Source organism: Salvelinus alpinus, chromosome 5 (genome assembly GCF_045679555.1).
Source record: "Salvelinus alpinus chromosome 5, SLU_Salpinus.1, whole genome shotgun sequence".
NCBI lineage: Eukaryota > Metazoa > Chordata > Actinopteri > Salmoniformes > Salmonidae > Salvelinus > Salvelinus alpinus.
In genome coordinates this window covers 46,105,929-46,125,887 of record NC_092090.1, presented here as the reverse complement: position 1 = coordinate 46,125,887, position 19,959 = coordinate 46,105,929, and the positions used below count along the sequence as shown (strand labels likewise).

General features: G+C 42.2%; 1 protein-coding gene across 2 annotated transcripts in view; it reads left to right on the top strand.

The window, feature by feature from the left end:
- Positions 1 to 329: 329 nt before the first annotated feature.
- ambra1a (autophagy/beclin-1 regulator 1a) overlaps positions 330 to 19,959 on the top strand; it is a 103,275-nt gene continuing 83,645 nt past the window's right edge. The window contains exons 1-9 of one of the 2 annotated variants that reach the window (XM_071402091.1): positions 330 to 568; positions 1,263 to 1,460; positions 1,567 to 1,625; positions 1,737 to 1,920; positions 3,795 to 3,967; positions 4,118 to 4,184; positions 4,270 to 5,780; positions 11,015 to 11,101; positions 19,527 to 19,703. In XM_071402091.1, the coding sequence (XP_071258192.1) occupies positions 1,329 to 1,460; positions 1,567 to 1,625; positions 1,737 to 1,920; positions 3,795 to 3,967; positions 4,118 to 4,184; positions 4,270 to 5,780; positions 11,015 to 11,101; positions 19,527 to 19,703 (2,390 nt within the window). In that variant the 5' untranslated portion in view covers positions 330 to 568; positions 1,263 to 1,328. Of the gene's footprint in view, positions 569 to 1,262; positions 1,461 to 1,566; positions 1,626 to 1,736; positions 1,921 to 3,794; positions 3,968 to 4,117; positions 4,185 to 4,266; positions 5,781 to 11,014; positions 11,102 to 19,526; positions 19,704 to 19,959 lie in introns of both variants that reach the window. The other variant, XM_071402090.1, reaches the window with a different exon arrangement.

The following is a 19,959-nucleotide window of genomic DNA, read 5'->3' as shown; positions in this document are numbered from 1 at the left end:
GTAGAAAACGTGTTCTCTTTGAGATTAAAGCGTTTTATAAATCATTATAGCACATATGACAACCATAAGGACCATTATTGTATATTGTATACACCGTTTGGATGAGGACCAGGATCCTATGGCCCAGACCCAGTTTGGAAAACGCTACGTTGTATAATCATGAACTTATATGTATTCATGTTTTCTGTAAAACATATAGAAATAGCGATACATGTAGATTATAAATACATTGCTTACTTTAAAGCAAAATTGACCCTTTGTAAGCTAGCTATTTCTTGCACTGCAAAAAAGCTATCGGTTTTGTGGCACCCAGCTATGTTCCTGTATTCAACTAGTAATGCCTGATGAGCTGTGGCTGGTCTGGCCAGCTGGCTAATGTTTTGGAGAACATAGCTAATAGCTAGCCTAGCTACACTGCTAGCTTGTTAACCACAGTTGGTCAACACAATATAAAAACATCGGAGAAAATAGACCATAATTATACGAGATAGTTTCAGGTGCTAGTAAAAGTCGAATATATGTAACTTGCTAAGTCGACAAGAACATCCAACCGTAGCAGTGGGAAAAGGTAGGGATATGGTCGAGTATCGCTAACGTTAGCTAGTTATGTTAGGCCAATGCAATGCCTTGATGGGGTTGGTTGTCAACGCCAGCTCTTGCTTGAGTTGGACAAACGCTGGCATGTTAGCTAGCTAGTTTATTGGGAGACAGGTAGTTACAGATTGTAACACAAGATAATGTGATTTAACCAAAAAATATATTGGTAGTTACATGCCTGGTTGTACAAAACGTTGTCAGATTGTTCAACTAATAACCAACCTGTTATTGGCGATACTATCTTCGTCCTCCAGTATAATGGCCCACATTTGTTGGGTTAAATCACATTATCTGGTTTTACAATCTGGAGACAGGTAGTTAACTAGCATTTTTAAGTTTCATGACAGCCTGTTGTGGTTCTCTGTATTTCGGGTGTTCTGCCTGAACCCACACCACCACAGTTGTTTTGCCATTAACGTTATGTTATAATTGTGTAAAACTAACAGATTTTCATTATTCATGCCACTTATGGCAACGTTTTCATCAGCACCTCATGGCTGTTAACAAATGAGAACTGCAGTGATTAGGTAACTAATAATAAAAAAATATTTTTAGCTAGCTAGTTAGCTACAAACATGGTTATGTCATCAACTGCTGGATTTGGCAAGGTAAAGGTGTAGACTACAAGCTAGCCACAGACACACTTTCATATGGCTTTTGCTTAGACCCGTTGGTGACTGAGACCAACAAACACCAGTGTGAAGGAGAGGAATGAAGGTCTGATCTTTGAGATGACTGTCTACCCAAATAATTCGGTGCGGATCTTATCTGCCCGGGAGCGTGGGGCCCGTGGTCTTGGCTCCCAGCGCCTCCTGCAGCAGCTTGTTGAGGAGAAGACCCGGCGGATGAAATGGCAGAGTCAGGTAAGGAGCATCCTTGGCGAGGCATGGATGGAAATCGTGCAATGTAACAAGTTTAACTGACATGAGTGGACACTGTTTTGATGTGCTCTTATTTTATTTTCCTCAGAAAGTGGAGTTGCCGGACAGCCCTCGTTCTACCTTCCTGTTGGCTTTTAGCCCGGACAGGTCAGAATGTCATCCTATAAAATGTTGTATACATTTTTTGTCTGGAGGAAGTAGAAAGACACCAAGACTGGAAGATTGTATGTTAACTGTTAATGTTTTCCTTTCATATAGGACCTTAATTGCCTCCACTCATGTCAACCACAACATTTATATCACCGAGATTAAGACAGGGAAGTGTGTTCACTCTCTGGTGGGCCATCGCCGCACTCCTTGGTGTCTGACCTTTCACCCTACCATCCCTGGTTTGGTGGCTTCGGGATGTCTGGATGGAGAGGTTCGCATCTGGGACCTGCATGTGAGTGGCTGTCATTTTCTCATGCAAAGGAACCTCAGGGACTACATGTGCTACCATAGACTTAATTAGACGACTCATCTTTGGGAGATTCTCCTAGACTCCTCCGTCCTCCTCTCCTCCGTGAACTGGAAACCGATATGTGGTTGAGGACGGTGTCAATTAATTAGTAGGCGAATGGAGGAGTTTGCTCACTTCCTTGATACACAAGAGTATTCCACTCAGCAGCTAGTGCAGAAGTGTTTTAAAATCCACCACACCCCCTTTGAATCAGCTGTTTTCTCGAAGGAGAAAGCATGCACACATTTAAAAAGGATACGCCACTTATTATTTAATCTTCAAAATGTCTTCCACAACTAGCTGTATTTGTTATTTTGGGATTTCACCCCTGTAAATGTAATTTGCCTTATGGAGTGGGGAGTCTCATTTCATACAAGCTCATTTGTTTCTTCTCTTTGCCTCCACTCCTCGATTACCTTTTAACTTTTTCAAAAGCAGGACAGAGGAGTTGAGCAAAGCCAATTGAGAATCTCTAATTTTATCTGTCCCATTATGGCACCTGTAAGAGCATGTGCAGCGCCATTGAGGCCATCTCCATTTTGAAGTAGTCTATTTTCATATTTTTTTTGTGTTTGAAAATAGCATACAACGTATATTGGTGTTTTACGGCCACCTGCAGTGCAGGAGTCCTGACCCAAATCTTGTCATTCATTTATTGTGGCCACAAGATGGCGGTGATACAGCTTAAAGCCATTTACAAACCAGGTAACCCAATTTGAAGAAGAAGCCTCTGAATGAAGAAGAATGCTTTGAGCATTGGCTGATCACTCCCAGCCCATATGAATCCCCATCCTGTTGACTACTTTAAAGTGGTGGAAGCCCTCTATAGAGTACCACAATATGAGTCATAATACCCATAAAACCTAGAGGTCAAACAGGGAAATGGGTCCAATTTTTTATTTTTTTTTCATTACTTCATTTTTCCTATAGGGGATTTTAGAAACACTTAAAATAAGGGATGTTTTGTTTAGGCTTTCCCCGGTGTGATGTTTTGATAACTAAATCTCTCAAAGACAAAGTCACTTGTATCAATATATTGGCCTGTATTTATCCCCCAAAAATGTAATACTAATGTGGCTATCATAAAGAACTACAAATGGCATGATGATCTGGACTAGACTGCCGAATCGAGGCAAAGGTAAGAATCTCTGGATTAACTATCTAATGTTAGCTAAATGTAGTAATGAATAAATTGGTAAGATTTCTTTCAATTGACAATTCTGTGAACTGTCTTGTGCAAGTTTTAAGTTGTTATAATACCTGTTAGCAAAGGTGTCAGCTAGAGATAATGTGCAGAAACTTGCAGGGATTTGTAGTTTTGCATGATGTCTACTTTGATGCTAATTAGCATTTTCGAATCTGAGCATAAATGGAGCAGAATATATTGATAGAAGTTACCTTGTCTGAGAGAGATTTACACGGTTATCAAAATATCACACTAGGGTAAGCCTACACGAATCATAGCCCTTTAAGTGTTTCTAAAATTCCCTATGGGAAAAATTAATGATGGAAAAACTTTAAGAACCATTTCCCTGTTTAACTACTAGGTTTTATGGGTACTATGACACCTCCACTGTGGGGCTCTATGGCAGTGTCCATGCAAAAAGGGGTTATATCCAACTAGAGATCTCTAACTATCTCTGTGTGGTGCTGGTGTAGGTAACATGTCCTCTCTTGCATCACAAGTTTTATAATTTACCAATCGATTTCTGTGCATTCTTGAAAAAATAGTTGGATGACATTCTGGGTTTTTGTGCATGTGCATAATATTGACACTAATCTTCTTTTGAACATTGTGTGGCCCTTGTGATGCCCAGGGTGGCAGTGAGAGCTGGTTCACTGAGAGCAATGTGGCCATTGCCTCCCTGGCCTTTCACCCTACTGCCCAGCTCCTTCTCATAGCAACAAACAATGAGGTTCACTTCTGGGACTGGAGTAGGAGGGAGCCATTTGCCCTGGTCAAGACTGCCAGCGAGACAGAGAGAGTCAGGTCTGACAAAAAGCTCCACCTTCTCGATCTCCCTATCATTTCCACAGTGTTCGATTATTTGACTTGTTGAAACTTTGCTGCAATATCTGAATTTGGAAACCGAGTCGAAGCCAAACGTAGCTAATGACACATGCAAATGCTCTGTTGCAGACTGGTGAGGTTTGACCCACTGGGTCATTACCTGTTGACTGCTATAGTGAATCCCTCTAACCAACAGGTGAGACTGTTTAATACTTTACATTATTTGAGGTCAGTTGTGTCATATCAAGAACATTGTGTTCCTGTTGTGTGCTTTTCAGCAGAGTGATGATGACTCCGAGGTCCCCATGGATAGCGTGGAGATGCCCCACTTTCGCCATCGATCCTTCCTACAGTCCCAACCGGTCCGCCGTACCCCCATTCTCCACAACTTCCTGCACATCCTGTCATCGAGGAACTCCGGCTCACAGTCTGAGGAACAGCATCCTCCTGCACCCGCTGCCAATAGTGCTGCTGACTCTCCTAGTCTTCCCTCTGGACGTTATTCTGCCCTGCAGAATCGCTCCCGACCCCCCTACCAGGGTTGTGTGCAACACCTTGGTATGGTTTGCTTCTGCAGTCGGTGCTCTGCCACCCGAGCCCCTTCACCATCTGGGGAGGACCCCTCTGACCCTGAGAGCCTGGAGGCCCAGTCTCATGCCTCCACCTTCTCCTCTGCTCGCACTGAGCCCCGACAGCCCTCTGAGCCTCGCTCCTCACACCGTCCCTCTGCCTTCAGCAGTGTGTACGGCAGTGCTAGAGGACACTCTTTACGCACTCCGTCTTCAGGCCTTGGCCAGCGCAGCATCCCAGGCCTTATAACCAACCAGGGCCACCAGCAGCCAGGCCGGGAGTGCTCTGGGCGACTGGCGGGGGCAGACTGGATGGGCAGCATGCTCAACATGCGGCCTGAGCGTAGTGGGGGTCTTGGGGTATCTCCACCCAGGACTAATGCATCCTCTGTCAACCTGCTGTCTGTGCTGAGGCAGCAGGAGGGCTCCTTTCAGTCGCCTGTCTACACCTCTGCCACAGAGGGAGGAAGCTTTCCCCCAGCAGTAGTGAGCCCTCACACCAGTGGAAACAGCTCTGTAGATGGACCCAGCACTAGTAGTGGACACCACTCTCTTGGGGAGGGAGGGAGCAACAGCCCCACTTCTATCCGTAACGTGCTGCAGTGCAACTTGAATCGCTACTTCATGGAGTATGATCGCATGCAGGAAATGGAGCAGTCAGGTGGTGCTGGTGGAGAGAGCAGCCAAGAGCAACAGACACGGGAGATGCTCAATAATAACATAGACTGTGAGCGGCCTGTCACCCCCCATTATCAGCCCAGCAACAGCAGTGATGGTGGTTCTGGTCCCTCCCGTGGCCATATGAACCGCTGCAGGGTCTGCCACAACCTGTTCACGTTTAACCAAGGTACGCAGCGCTGGGAGCGCACCGGCCAGACCCCATCACAAGAGGGGAGCACCTCATGGCAGCCCCCAAGCCCCAACCCTGCCTTTCACACAATGAGGCAGACGGTGCTACATGTTCCCCAGTCCTCTGACAGGAGACAGTTAGCACAGCCACAGCCCAGTGCTGATGAACCTGGAGGGGACACAGCCTTCCCTCACCGGGGAACCCCTAGCTCACAGAGAGAACAGGCGGTGGGGTTGGTGTATAACCAGGAGACAGGCCAGTGGGAGAGAGTTTACCGACCGTCTGCCAGTCCAAGTCCAGCGGTGAATGTACCACAAGAGGCCTTAAACCAAGAAATGCCTGACGAAAACCACAATGACGATTACCTGAGAAGGTGAGAGAATCAGGTGTTAAGTTCTGTGTTATCGATATTTTGTGCAATTTGTGAAATGAAAAATATAATTGATAGCATAGCTTTTTCCAATATGCTGGAAGTAGCATGAATGGCCTGATGGCTGAACTCTGACTTTGAGGCAGTACCAGATGCAACATTCAACACATCTTATAAGCTTCCAAGTCTGCCCTACCACAAGACGTACACATCATCCCAAGTCACCCCATGCTTGTCATAAGTCTAATCATACAGGCAGACTTTGCATGTCTTGCTTTTGTGCTCATTCAACTGTGCATCTCACATCAGTATCCCAGATTATATATTTTTTTGATTATATCCCCTAATATGGTAATATTTCCCCCACTTTTTAAATGCATTTTTATTTTTTGTTGATATAAGGTGTTTTCCCAAACTTGTGCAGTCATTAGGGCATTTTTTTTGGTAAGTATGTTGGACAATTAAAGTATACTGTACCAGTCAAAAGTTTGGACACGCCTTCTCATCCAAGGCTATTTCTTTATTTGTACTATTTTCTACAGTGGAGAATAATAGTGAAGACATCAGAACTATGAAACAACACACATGGAATCATGTAGTAACCAGAAAAGTGTTAAACAAATACAAATAGATTTTAGATTTTTCAATGTAGCTACCTTGATGTCAGCTTTGCACACGCTTGGCGTTCTCTCAACCAGCTTCACCTGGAATGCTTTTCCAACAGTCTTGAAGGAGTTCCCACATATGCTGAGCACTTGTTCGCTGCTTTACCTTTACTCTGGGGTCCAACTCATCCCAAACCATCTCAATTGGGTTGAGGTCGGGTGAATGTGGAGGCCAGGACATCTGATGCAGCACTCAATTACTCTCCTTCTTGGTCAAATAGCCCTTACACAGCCTGGAGGTCTGTTGGGTCATTGTCCTATTGAAAAACAAATGATAGTCCCACTAAGCGCAAACCAGATGGGATGGCGTATTGCTGCAGAATGCTGTGGTAGCCATGCTGGTTAAGTGTGCCTTGAATAAAAATAAAACACTGACAGTATCACCAGCAAAGCACGATCACACCACCACCTCCATGCTTCACAGTGGGAACCACACATGCCGAGATCTTCCGTTCACCTACTCTGCGTCTCACAAAGACATGGCGGTTGAAACCAAAAAATCTCAAATTTGGACTCATCAGACCAAAGGAGAGATTTCCACCAGTCTAATGTCCATTGGTCGTGTTTCTTGGCCCAAGCAAGTATCTTGTTCTTATTGTTGTCCTTTAGTAGTGGTTTCTTTGCAGAAAATAGACCATGAAGGCCTGATTCACGCAGCTCCTCTGAACAGTGGATGTTGAGATGTGTCTCTTACTTGAACTATGAAGCATTTATTTGGCCTGCAATTTCTAAGGCTGGTAACTCTAATTAACGTATCCTCTGCAGCAGAGGTAACTCTGGGTCTTCCTTTCCTGTGGCGGTCCTCATGAGAGCTAGTTTAATCATAGCGCTTGATGGTTTTTGCGACTGCACTTGAAGAAACTTTCAAAGTCCTTGAAATGTTCCGCATTGACTGACCTTCATGTCTTAAAGTAATGATGGACTGTCATTTCTCTTTGCTTATTTGAGCTGTTCTTGCCATAACATGAACTTGGTCTTTTACCAAATAGGGCTATCTTCTGTATACCCCCTACCTTGTCACAATACAGTTGATTGGCTTATAGAAGGAAATTCATTCCACAAATGAACTTTTAACAAGGCGCACCTGTTAATTGAAACATATTCCAGGTGACTACCTCATGAAGCTGGTTGAGAGAATGCCAAGAGTGTGCACAGCTGTCATCAAGGCAAAGGGTGGCTACTTTGAAGAATCTCAAACATAACATATTTTTATTTGTTTAACACTTTTTTTTGGGGGGGGGGGGGTTATTACATGAGTCCATATGTTATTTCATAGTTTTGATGTCTAAACTATTATTATACAATGTAGAAAATAGTCTAAATAAATAAATTAATGTGTAGGTGTCCAACCTTTTGCCTGGTACTGTGTGTATGAATTTACTTCTGCCAAAATGCCTTTAGTGAAGTTATTACACCGAAGGCCATTGCGCTAAGTTTTTGCAAATTGAATACCATTCAAAAAGCCTACAAAACTTAAAAAATTACAAGGTTGACAATGTGTCGCTTTTCATACAGTAGTTTTTTTGCGTAGAGCTTTCTTCTGGCTGATTGTGATACTTGTGGGAAGCTCGTGGGAAGCTCGGACCTCATCTTTCCACAAGTTTCCAAGTTGGAAATGTCACAGTTGTATTGAATGCAGCATTACCCTCAATCTCGTTAATGCTGAGTTCCAAGCAGGGACGCATCGGGTCCCGTTTTTACAGTCTTTGGTATGACTTGGCCGGGGATCGACTTCCCATTGTTCCAATCAAATGGTGGACGGACACAAGCTAATTTGTAATGGACCTGTAGAAGCAGGACTGTCTCCGTGTTGCTTCTCAGTTTTCCACTTGGTGGCAGTATGGTACTGACTAGATATTTAGAGATGATTGCCCAGACAGCTCTGCCTCTCCTGTGGCAACTACCATTGACAACTGTCTAGAATAGGAGTAGTTAGACACAGGCTATTAGGATTGGTTTGGGAATTAGCATAGGTATTTGCTGTGAACACTTATAAAAGCTATTTAATGAGCAAGTCATTTTATTTGTATTTGCACAAACTATGAGGATATGAAGGGCTCTGCAAAACACGACACAAACTAAATTCTTCCGCTGCTCTATTGTTCGCAACATAATTCAGTCTTTGACTGGTTTTATCTTCATTGATGGCAGTGAAGAGTATTAAAGACATTGACGAATTTTCGAAATGCCACTTTACCCATGTGTGCGCGCTGGCCCAACCCATCAGTTTCTGGAACCAATCAGATGGTCTAGAATGGATTTCCATTCTACAAATCGTCTGGAAAGTTCTCAGATCCAGACTCATTGCGGAGAAGAAACGAATGTCCTTGGGCGTGGCGTTTTGGTGGAGCAAGGAGTTTGAGTAGCCAGGCAAGAAAGTAATGCCTATTTTAGGAAACAGTGAAATATTTGATATCTTAATATTTGCATAACATTTAGCTACAGTCATTGAAAACACACACGGTAATTGTTTTTTTCCCCCTCTCATTTTCCTTCTCGCTTCAATCCCAATCCATCCCCTGTGCCCTGGAAGGTTGCAATTAGCCTCTGTTTCAAGGGCAGTGTTGTGAACTTTAACAATGTGAAGTTGCCCTTCCTGCTCAACCCCTCATTATCTAGCCTAATGCTGGGGCTTGTTGTGTGGAGAGCTCTCCAGCATCCTGAGGGTGCTGCTCTACTTTATCTGACACGAGGCCAAAGCATTGGGTTTAATCTGTAGGCCGTCAAGAAGCGTCTGGAAAGCAAATTACCAAACTGAAGTTTGGTTCTCTGTTTTGTTCACGTCTCTTTTAGATTCCAGTCTAACTCAAAGACTCACAGCTGCAGGTTACCCTAAATGGAATATGTTCAAGGTTTTATGTGACTATATTAATGATATTTGAGCTTTAGGCTACTTTGTGTTGTTGAGCCTACATGGGCACAATGGGTTCTTTCTTGTGTCCACATTCTGAAGTCAACCTTCTTTGGGCAAGGCATTGATATAGCAGATTTAAAAGTGATTTAACAAAATGAATAGGCCTAGGCTTATATTAGGCTGCATTTATTGCAGTAATTGCTTTTTCACAGAGGTGTTGGCTACTGTATTCTTAGACATTTTCTGACTTGTTTTGAGGACAAAAGACTAGAGCAGTTGAGGTTATAATCTAACAATTCAATATTTAGTGCTTTTTTTGCATACCAAACTTTCCTCAAAGCCACAAAAGTATAAAGGCCATTTGTTATATTAGTTGCCTCACCATCCTCTGTATAGGAATGGCATTCAAGTCCCGGCTCAGTAAAAGACTGGACTAATTTAATGGGTTGTTAGACAGGGCTGTGACATTTCACATCACTATCATTTTTTTAACTTGATGTGCTGCCGATAATGGGCAAATGAATGTCCCTTAGGAATTTAATGAGTCTTTTTAATGACTAAAATGGTGGTTATAAAAGACTATCCTCCAATGAGCAAGCTGGCGAGGATGTAAATAAATGTGAATCTCAAGGAAGGGAATGCTTTCAGTTATTCCAGTAATTTGGCAATTGTATCCCTCACGGTAATGAGCACGTTGTTTTGTGACTTTGGGGTAAGGATTATGGCAGGAGGGTGGGAACTGCATGTTCTGTCTCATTAACATGTCAACCACACAATCATTTACAAACTTGTTTTAATGTTGACAATGTTGGGCTAGCTCTCCAGCCAATCACTTGAAATAGTCTGCACTGCATATGTGCTATTTTAAAACACCTTTTGAATCCAACAATATATATATATATTTTTTTAAACTTTGCATTCTAAATCTGAATAAATGATTGCTGCGTTCCCATATTTGGAGTCACTTTTTGTCTTAAGGGACATTAAAATTTCAAATTCAAGATTGAAATTGTCACGTCGTGTCTCCGTTGCCACACACATGTCCCTGAGCTTTTCTATATTCACTCTATTTCAAACGTTTCAGCTTTAATGGCCTGAATAACACCCTAAAGCCAATCTTTCCCTATGAAACATCCAGTTTCATCCAAACTCCAAATTGAAAAATAAGAACTGGACTGCAGAATGCAAGTGGTGAATTGAAATGTTGGCATTGTTCATGGTCTTTGCAACATCCCTAGTGTGGGAATACTGGGTCTTGATACAGGTTCAGTGCGTCGTCACATGTTTTATTGCCGCCATTATCAAGCATAGTTGATCGGGCTGTTCAGCTGTAGTGCATTGACTCCCATTGTAAATCTATCCCCCAAATCAGCTGACCCTGGACACAGGTGGTTATAATGAAGAGCTAGGAGACATTCGTATCCATTGAGGAAGCACCTGATATGTAAGGCTCTCTGGTGTGTGTTTTCATTGGGGAGGTATTCATTCTCTTAATTATACCTCTGAAAAGTAATGAGATAGGAGAGAAACATTGTTTGGTTGCGTCAGTCACAGAAATGGATTCTTTTTTTCACTGGAAAGCGGTTTAGACTAGTTGGTGATAATGAATATGGAAAATATTTGAGCTGCTCATTAAACAACAGGTACAACAACTTTGTTTGTGGTGTTTTCATTAGTGGACATGAAAATCTAACCATCCCTTTTGCTCTGTTTCATAGGAGGCTTTTGGAGTCATCTCTTATGTCGCAGTCTCGATATGACATATCTGGCTCCCGGGACCATCCTATTTATCCAGACCCTGCCAGGTGAGTCTTGTGGTCAGTGCTATTGATGTCTTACTTGTAATTTATGAGAATACAAAAAATGTCCACCAAGCATACTAGATTAGCATGTAGCACACACTACAAGGACCAACAATAATTTGCCACTTCGATAAATGGGGGTGTCAAACATAGTCGATTTGCCCTCAGGTGGTTTGAGTAAAAAATAAATCGAAACTGTGCAGAAATTATTGGACCTAAATTTATACAGTCTCTTCATTTTGTCTTCTGTCTAACAATCACTGAACATAAGGGATACTGTCAGGGAGCATTGTCAATTGTAAAAACAATGGATAGAGCACCATTTTATGGCAAATATTGATGCCAAGGAAATATGAGACATTTTCAGTTCAGACCTCGGTGTAGTGCTCTAACAGGTGCAGACATGCTAGCAAACAAATGGTAAATGGTCCCACTATCAACATCATCATTTCACTAGCCTCATAGAGAACCAGGCTTCCCTAATCCTGAAGTCTGGCCTAAATTAGCTAAAAGGGAGTGGAGACTTGGTCTAAATCTGATGCCTCACAACACGTCAAACCAATCCAATGCCTTGCTTGGGTGGAGCTGAAGAGGCAGCACTCCCTCAGTCATGTGGGGAGGGTTCTTGGAATGTAACGTCCAATAAAAATGGAGCTACTGGAAGCCAGCGGACCATTCAAACCGTTTCGGCTAATACAAAATTCTTCAGACCTCCAAAGGAGGCGTGACGAGAACAAAATGTTTGGAGGACTAACATTTCACTAACCTGTGCACACTTGTCTCTGTGGTTCTCAGTCAACAGTATGTCATAGCATTGACATTATATACTGTAAGACAAACTAGACAGTTTAGCTTCAAGCATATGATGCTTACATGAACTCTTGTCAAAGGTAATTTCCCTTTAACATCTGCCAGTAGGCCAACCGTGTAGCATATATTAACTTATTCTAATGCATGCTGTTCTTTGAAATCCATTATCACTGCTATAAATGGAATTGTAACTGGTCGTCGTTAAATATAAATGGAACTAGGACATGGTGTTTTCATGGTAATACATTTTTATTCATTGCAGCCCCACACAAGTTGTGATGTTTCTTAGACCTTTGAGCGAAGTGGTGACGTTATTAACATCTATCTGTGTCTTACCTTTCTGATACTGCCTTGCTGAAGAGTGATTCATTACACCGGGTCTGCTCTGAGCCTGGAGGTTTTGAATTTAGTGTCTGGGATTGAATGCCAGCTGACCTCCAAGGTGGTGCCTTGTGAGGTGGATAGTAGGGCCTAGTCCTCTCAGTAAAAACACATTCATCTAGGGACAGAGCTGCTCCGCTTAGAACCAAGGTGCTATATAGAAAATCAATGTGTGACCCAGAGCAGGGACATAATGATCAGTACAGCCAATTTTTGTAGAGAGTGGACAATTGACTACTCACTCTCTGTCGTCATTTGCTTTGACCTTTGATCTTAAACGCCTATCTAGTGGCGAGGATAGCGCCGACACTTCCCTCTCACCTCGTTATTCTCTCTCTGTCATGTATTTATTTCAACTTTATTTAGTCAGGGTGGAGTCCCATTTAAGACCAACGTGTCTTTTACAAGGGAGCCATGCATGACTAACGCTTACACAATCAAGTCAGCATAGGCGCATAGAAAATACAGAACCTTCAAAAACACAATCATAAAAAAACAACCCCATTCCTCAGTTAAGAGGTCCTCAACCAACAATCAGAATTTCCCAAAAGGCATATTCAGACTGAATATAAGGATCCGTTAAAGGTTTTCTACTTTGAAAATCCAAATCTAGTTCCTCTTCCATTTTAATATCCTCAAACATTCAAGAGTAAGAAGTAGCCTAGGCCTATCTGCAAGAGTAACAGTTACAAATAGTTCCCACATGAAAACATTTCCCATGTGTTCTGCCCATGAACATTTTCTTACATGCTGTCAACCATTCAATACATTGCATTGAGACCGCTGAAGTATCTGAGGTGAAAATGGGTCCTTTTTATGGCCAGTTCCTAGAAAGCCTTTTCTAGGGAATTATAAAAAATAATTTCCATTGAACATTGTGAGAAAGCTAGTGGGGCTTTGTAGGTGCTTTGTCATTTTGTAATTTGCCAGTATGGCTTGCATCCAGGACAGAACTACATTGAGAGTAGGTAGTGTCCAAACTCAGATATTCTCTGCTGGTAACCTGTTTCAGCGCTTGACAGTGTCTTTGATAGTGTTTCCTCATGGACAGAAACAGATATTCATGGCCACTGCTGTTCACCTCCTGGAGTATTGGGAACTCCATAAAAAAGAACACTATGTACCCTGTTACCTTCTCTTCCCATTGCATTCTGAACTCCAGAGTAGAGATTTATGATTTTAGTTTCTAAGATATCAAAAGATGCTGCCTTGTAATGGAACCTGCCTCCTTTATTTTGGACATTTTGAACATGTTTGTCCCCTGTCACATCAAATTCATAAAGCTTCAGTGGAATTGATGCCAGATCTGAAAAAAACGAATTTGTAGTGTCAATTTAGTAGCACTTGTGATACTTGCGAGGTGTTGATTTATTTCCCTGTACTCGTTTTCATTTCCAAGCCAGAATTTTGCATTGTAATCCATTTGCTGACCCTCTGGGCATCATGCAATAACTTTTGATTAATGTTACTCAGGTTTTTCCACCTATAAACTCATTTGTGACATGAACAGCTATACAGAGATTGCATAGCAGGTTACACTATAACTTGAAGGAAAATGTACTTAATACCAAAGTATTGCATGCTCCTTGAGCCCTGGTAATACAGTACAATCACTGGGAAAGCTAGACTGAGGTGTGCACACAACTTGACTAGTGATAATTGCATGGATGGGTGTTGGTTTTGAAAAACCCTAAACCCTTATCTTCTGCGAGGTAAGTCATCTATTTATATTTGTGGAGTGTCAACATTGACTGTCCCAGACCACCTTGTCTGCTGTCAGCAGCAAAAACGAACATATTTACTATACTGATTTAGCGATATCTCCTCATTCACCTCTTCTGACTCTTGAGCTTTGTTTACTCAAACCAACATTTTGGATTAAATCGAAATACTGTAGTCTGTGGCCCTAGCCTATAACGTTCCAGTTTAGGCTATTATGTATTTAACATCATACATTTTCCTTGATTTGGGTACTCCAACTAGGCTGTAGATATACAATCCAAAATAATTTCCACACAATGTTCTCAGCTTAGCGAAGCCCGATGAAGACAATTGATAGGTTAGCATTTACACTTTACAAAAATGTCTACTAGATTTAAAAAAAGATTTTACAGAGTCTTTCAATCAGTCAATTGAAGTAAATTCATTAGGCCCTAATCTATGGATTATACATGACTGGTATATATATGCATCTGTTGGTCACAGATACCTTTTTTAAATAAAAAAGGGGGCGTTGATCAGAACTATTCAGTATCTGGTGTAACCACCATTTGCCTCATGCAGTGCGACCTCTCCTTCGCATAAAGTTGATTAGGTTGTTGATTGTGGTCTGTGGAATGTTGTCCCACTCCTCTTTAATGGCTGTGCGAAGTTGCTCGATATTGTTGAGAACTGGAACACGCTGTCGTACATGTCAATCCAGAGCATCGCGCACAGGCCATGGAAGAACTGGGATATTTTCTGCTTCCAGGAATTATGTAAAGATCCTTGTGACATGGGATCGTGCATTATCATGTTGAAATATGAGGTGTTGGCGGCCAGTTGAGAACAAGTTCTCATTTACAACTGAGACCTGGCCAAGATAAAGCACAGCAGTGCGACAAAAACAACAGAGTTACACATAAACAAACGTACAGTCAATAACACAAAAGAAAAGAAAAATAGAAAAATCTATGTAATGTGTGCAAATGTAAGGAGGTAGGCAATAAAAAAGCCCTAGAGGCGAAAATAATTACAATTTAGCATTAATACTGGAGTGATAGATGTGCAGGTGATGATGTGCAAGTAGAGCTACTGGGGTGCAAAAGAGCAAGAGGGTAAGTAATAATATGGGGACGAGGTAGTCGCGTGTGCTATTTACAGATACAGTGATCGGTAAGCTGCTCTGACAGCTGATGCTTAAAGTTAGAGAGGGAAATATAAGGCTTCAGTGATTTTTGCAATTCGTTCCAGTCATTGGCAGCAGAGAACTGGAAGGAAAGGCGGCCAAAGGAGTTGTTGGCTTTGGGGATGACCAGCGCAATATACCTGCTGGACCGCGTGCTACGGGTGGGTGTTGCTATGGTGACCAGTGAGCTGAGATAAGGCGGGGCTTTACCCAGCCAACGAGAGCATACAGGTTGCAGTGGTGGGTAGTATATGGGGCTTTGGTGACAAAACGGATGGCACTGTGATAGACTGCATCCAATTTGTTGAGTAGAGTGTTGGAGGCTATTTTGTAAATGACATAGCCGAAGTCAAGGATCGGTAGGATAGTCAGTTTTACGAGGGTATGTTTGGCAGCGTGAGTGAAGGTGTCTTTGTTGTGAAATAGGAAGCTGATTCTAGATTTAATTTTGGATTGGAGATGCTTAATGTGAGTCTGGAAGGAGAGTTTACAGTTCAGCCAGACAGCTAGGTATTTGTACTTGTCCACATATTCTAGGTCAGAACCGTCCAGAGTAGTGATGCTAGTCCAGCGGGAGGGTGCGGGCAGCAAATGGTTGAAGAGCATGCACTTAGTTTTACTAGCATTTAAAAGCAGTTGGAGGCCATGGAAGAAGTGTTGTATGGCGTTGAAGCTCGTTTTGAGGTTTGTTAGCACAGTGTCCAAAGAAGGGCCAGAAGTATACAGAATGGTGTCGTCTGCGTAGAGGTGGATCATGGAATCACCCGCAGCAAGAGCGACATCATTGATATTTACAGAGAAAAGAGTCGGCCCGAGAATTGAACCCTGTGGCACCCCCATAGAGACTGCCAGAGGTCTGGACAACAGGCCCTCAGATTTGTCACACTGAACTCTGTCTGAGAAGTAGTTGGTGAACCAGGCGAGGCAGTCATTTGAGAAGCCAAGGCTATTGAGTCTGTCAATAAGAATGCGGTGATTGACCACGTCGAAAGCCTTGGCCAGGTCGATGAAGACAGCTGCACAGTACTGACTTTTGTCGATGGCGGTTATGATATCATTTAGGACCTAGAGCGTGGCTGAGGTGCACCCATGACCAGCTCGGAAACCAGATTGCATAGTGGAGACGGTACGGTGGGATTCTAAATAGTCGGTGATCTGTTTGTTAACTTGGCTTTCGACGATTTTAGAAAGGCAGGGCAGGATGGATATAGGTCTGTAATAGTCTGGGTCTAGAGTGTATCCCCCTTTGAAGAGGAAGATGACCGCGGCAGATTTCCAATCTTTGGGGATCTCAGACGATACGAAAGAGAGGCTAGTAATAGGGGTTGCAACCATTTCGGCGGCTAATTTTAGATAGAGGGGGTCCAGATTGTCTAGCCCAGCTGATTTTTGGGATCCAGATTTTGCAGTTCTTTCAGAACATCATCTGTCTGGATCTGGGTAAAGTAGAAGTGGGGGGGAGGTGTTGGGCAAGTTGCTGAAGGGGGTGCTGAGATGTTGGCCGGAGTAGGGGTAGCCAGGTGGAAAGCATGGCCAGCCGTGGAAAAATGCTTATTGAAATGATTGATTATCGTGGATTTATCAGTGGTGACTGTGCTTCCTATCCTCAGTGCAGTGGGCAACTGGGAGGAGGTGCTCTTATTCTCCATGGATTTTACAGTGTCCCAAAACTTTTTGGAATTAGTGCTACAGGAAACAAATTACTGTTTGAAAAAGCTAGCCTCTGCTTTCCTAACTGACTGTGTATATTAGTTCCTGACTTCCCTGAAAAGTTGCATATCGCGGGGGGGGCTATTCGATGCTAATGCAGTACTCCACAGGATGTTTTTGTGCTGGTCATGGGCAGTCAAGTCTGGGGTGAACCAAGGGCTATATCTGTTCTTAGTTCTACATTTGAATGGGCCATGCTTATTTTAGATGGAGAGGAAAGCACTTTTGAAGAGCAACCAGGCATTCTCTACTGACGGGATGAGGTCAATATCCTTCCAGGATACCTGGGCCAGGTCGATTAGAAAGGCCTGCTTGCTGAAGTGTTTTAGGGAGTGTTTGACAGTGATGAGGGGTGGTTGTTTGACCGCGGACCCATTACGGACGCAGGCAATGAGGCAGTGATCGCTGAGATCCTGGTTGAAGACAGCAGAGGTGTATTTAGAGGGCAAGTTGGTCAGGATGATATCTAAGAGGGTGCCCATGGTTACAGATTTAGGGTTGTACCTGGTAGGTTCCTTGATAATTTGTGTGAGATTGAGGGCAACTAGCTTAGATTGTAGGACGGCCGGGGTGTTAACCTCTGGGATATTCGGGACGCTAGCGTCCCACCTCAACAACAGCCAGTGAAATTGCAGTGCGTCAAATTCAAAACAACAGAAATCACATAATTAAAATTCCTCAAACATACAAGTATTTTACACCATTTTAAAGATAAACTTGTTGTAAATCCAGCCACAGTGTCCGATTTCAAAAAGGCTTCATGACGAAAGCACACCAAACGATTGTTAGGTCAGCACCTAGTTACAGAAAAACACAGCCATTTTTCCAGCCAAAGAGAGGAGTCACAAAAAGCAGAAAGTGATAAAATTAATCACTAACCTTTGATCTTCGTCAGATGACACTCATAGGACTTCATGTTACACAATACATGTATGTTTTGTTCGATGAAGTTCATATTTATATCCAAAAATCTTAGTTTACATTGGTGCGTTATGTACAGTAATGTTTTGCCTCCAAAACATCCGGTGATTTTGCAGAGAGCCACATCAATTTAGAGAAATACTCATAATAAACATTGCTAAAAGATACAATTGTTATGCATGGAATTATAGATAAACTTATCCTTAATGCAACCGCTGTGTCAGATTTCGGAAAAAGCACACCATGCAATAATCTGAGTACGGCGATCAGACACAAAAACAAGCCATACAGATACCCGCCATGTTGTGGAGTCAACAGAAGTCAGAAATAGCATTATAAATATTCACTTACCTTTGATGATCTTCATCAGAATGCACTCCCAGGAATCCCAGTTCCACAAATGTTTGTTTTGTTAGATAAAGTCCATAATTTATGTCCAAATACCTCCTTTTTGTTCACGCGTTTAGTACACAAATCCAAACTCAGGAGGCGCGGGCAAGTCCAGGCGAAAGTTCAGACGAAAAGTCATATTACAGTTCGTAGAAACATGTCAAACGAAGTATAAAATCAATCTTTAGGATGTTTTTATCATAATCTTCAATAATGTTTCAGCCGGAGAATTCCTTCGTCTGTAGAAATGCAATGGAACGCAGCTAACTCTCACGGGAGCTGGCACTCTGTAAATTTAATAAAAGAAAATGAGGCTGTCTGCTTATTAAGATTTTTATTTACAATTTTACTTTTGATGCTTAAGTATATTTCCCAACCAGTGTTGGGAAAATTTACCCAATTGTCATACTTGAGTGAAAGTAAAGATGCCTTAATATAAAATGACTTGAGTGAAAGTCACCCAGTAAAATACTACTTGAGTAAAAGTCCAAGTATTTGCTTTTAAATATACTTAAGTATCAAAAGTACATGTAATTGATAAAATATACTTAAGCATCAAAAGTAAAATTGTAAATAATAAAAAAAATCTTAATAAGCAGACCAGACAGCCTCATTTTCTTTTTTTAAATTTACGGATAGCTAGGGCCACGGTCTAACACTAACATATAATTTACAGACGAAGCATGTGCTTATTGAGTCCGCCAGATCAGAGGCAGTAGGGATGACGAGGGAAGTTCTCTTGATAAGTGTGTGAATAAGACCATTTTCCTGTCCTTTTAGCATTCAAAATGTGTTCAAGTACTTTTGGGTGTCAGGGAAAATATATGGAGTAAAAAGTACTTAAAGAAGATTAGGAATGTAGTGAAGTAAAAGTAGTCAAAAATAAAAAATTGTAAAGTACAGATACTACTTAAGTAGTACTTTCAAGTATTTTTACTTAAGTGCTTTACACCACTGTTGGTTGTGAGGCCTAAAATAACGTTCGAGGCGGTTTATTGAACCACACTGTAACTATGGCCACCAGAGTTGAAGCATGGAAGATAGGGAAGTTAACTTTTTTGAAGAAGAAGCCTGCTCCATTTTTACTGTATTTGGGCTCTGACAATACATGGTCTTGGGTTTGTTCAGGTTTTTCTAGTATTAGCACTGCTTTCTGCCTGCTTTGCTTGTTTTTATTTGTCAGTTCAAAAAAATACATATCTACACTATACATACAAAAAGAACGTGACTGGGATAGCACAGAGTCAGACTTATTTCCGTTGTGTTCTATTGCTCCTGGGTTATCTGATCACCATTGATTTTAGTTGTGTGTCCTTGCTGTGTTCACAGGTTGTCCCCTGCTGCATATTACGCCCAGCGGATGATTCAGTACTTATCTCGGCGGGACAGCATTCGCCAACGATCACTACGCTACCAGAGCCGACTGCGGCCTCTCTCATCCACCTTGGATAGCCCAGGAAGCTCCCCCTCCGTTGAGAACAACGAGGTGGACTTTGAGGAGTTTGAGTGAGTCGTCATCTACCTACAACATCCAATGCCTTTTGTATCCCTTGACTATTGTTTATGAAGACATTTACAGGACACATTATGATAAAACAGCCTACAATTGTTGAGAGCTTTGGGTTTTTATTCATGGAATAATTAGCATGAAACCAAAACAGCAGAATGCTGTGATTTCTCTGTCAGTGGATTTTGCTGTGAAGTTAGTGCCACCATTGCCAATGGGTGAGGGAAATGCATTCCCTGCATTATGCCTCCACAC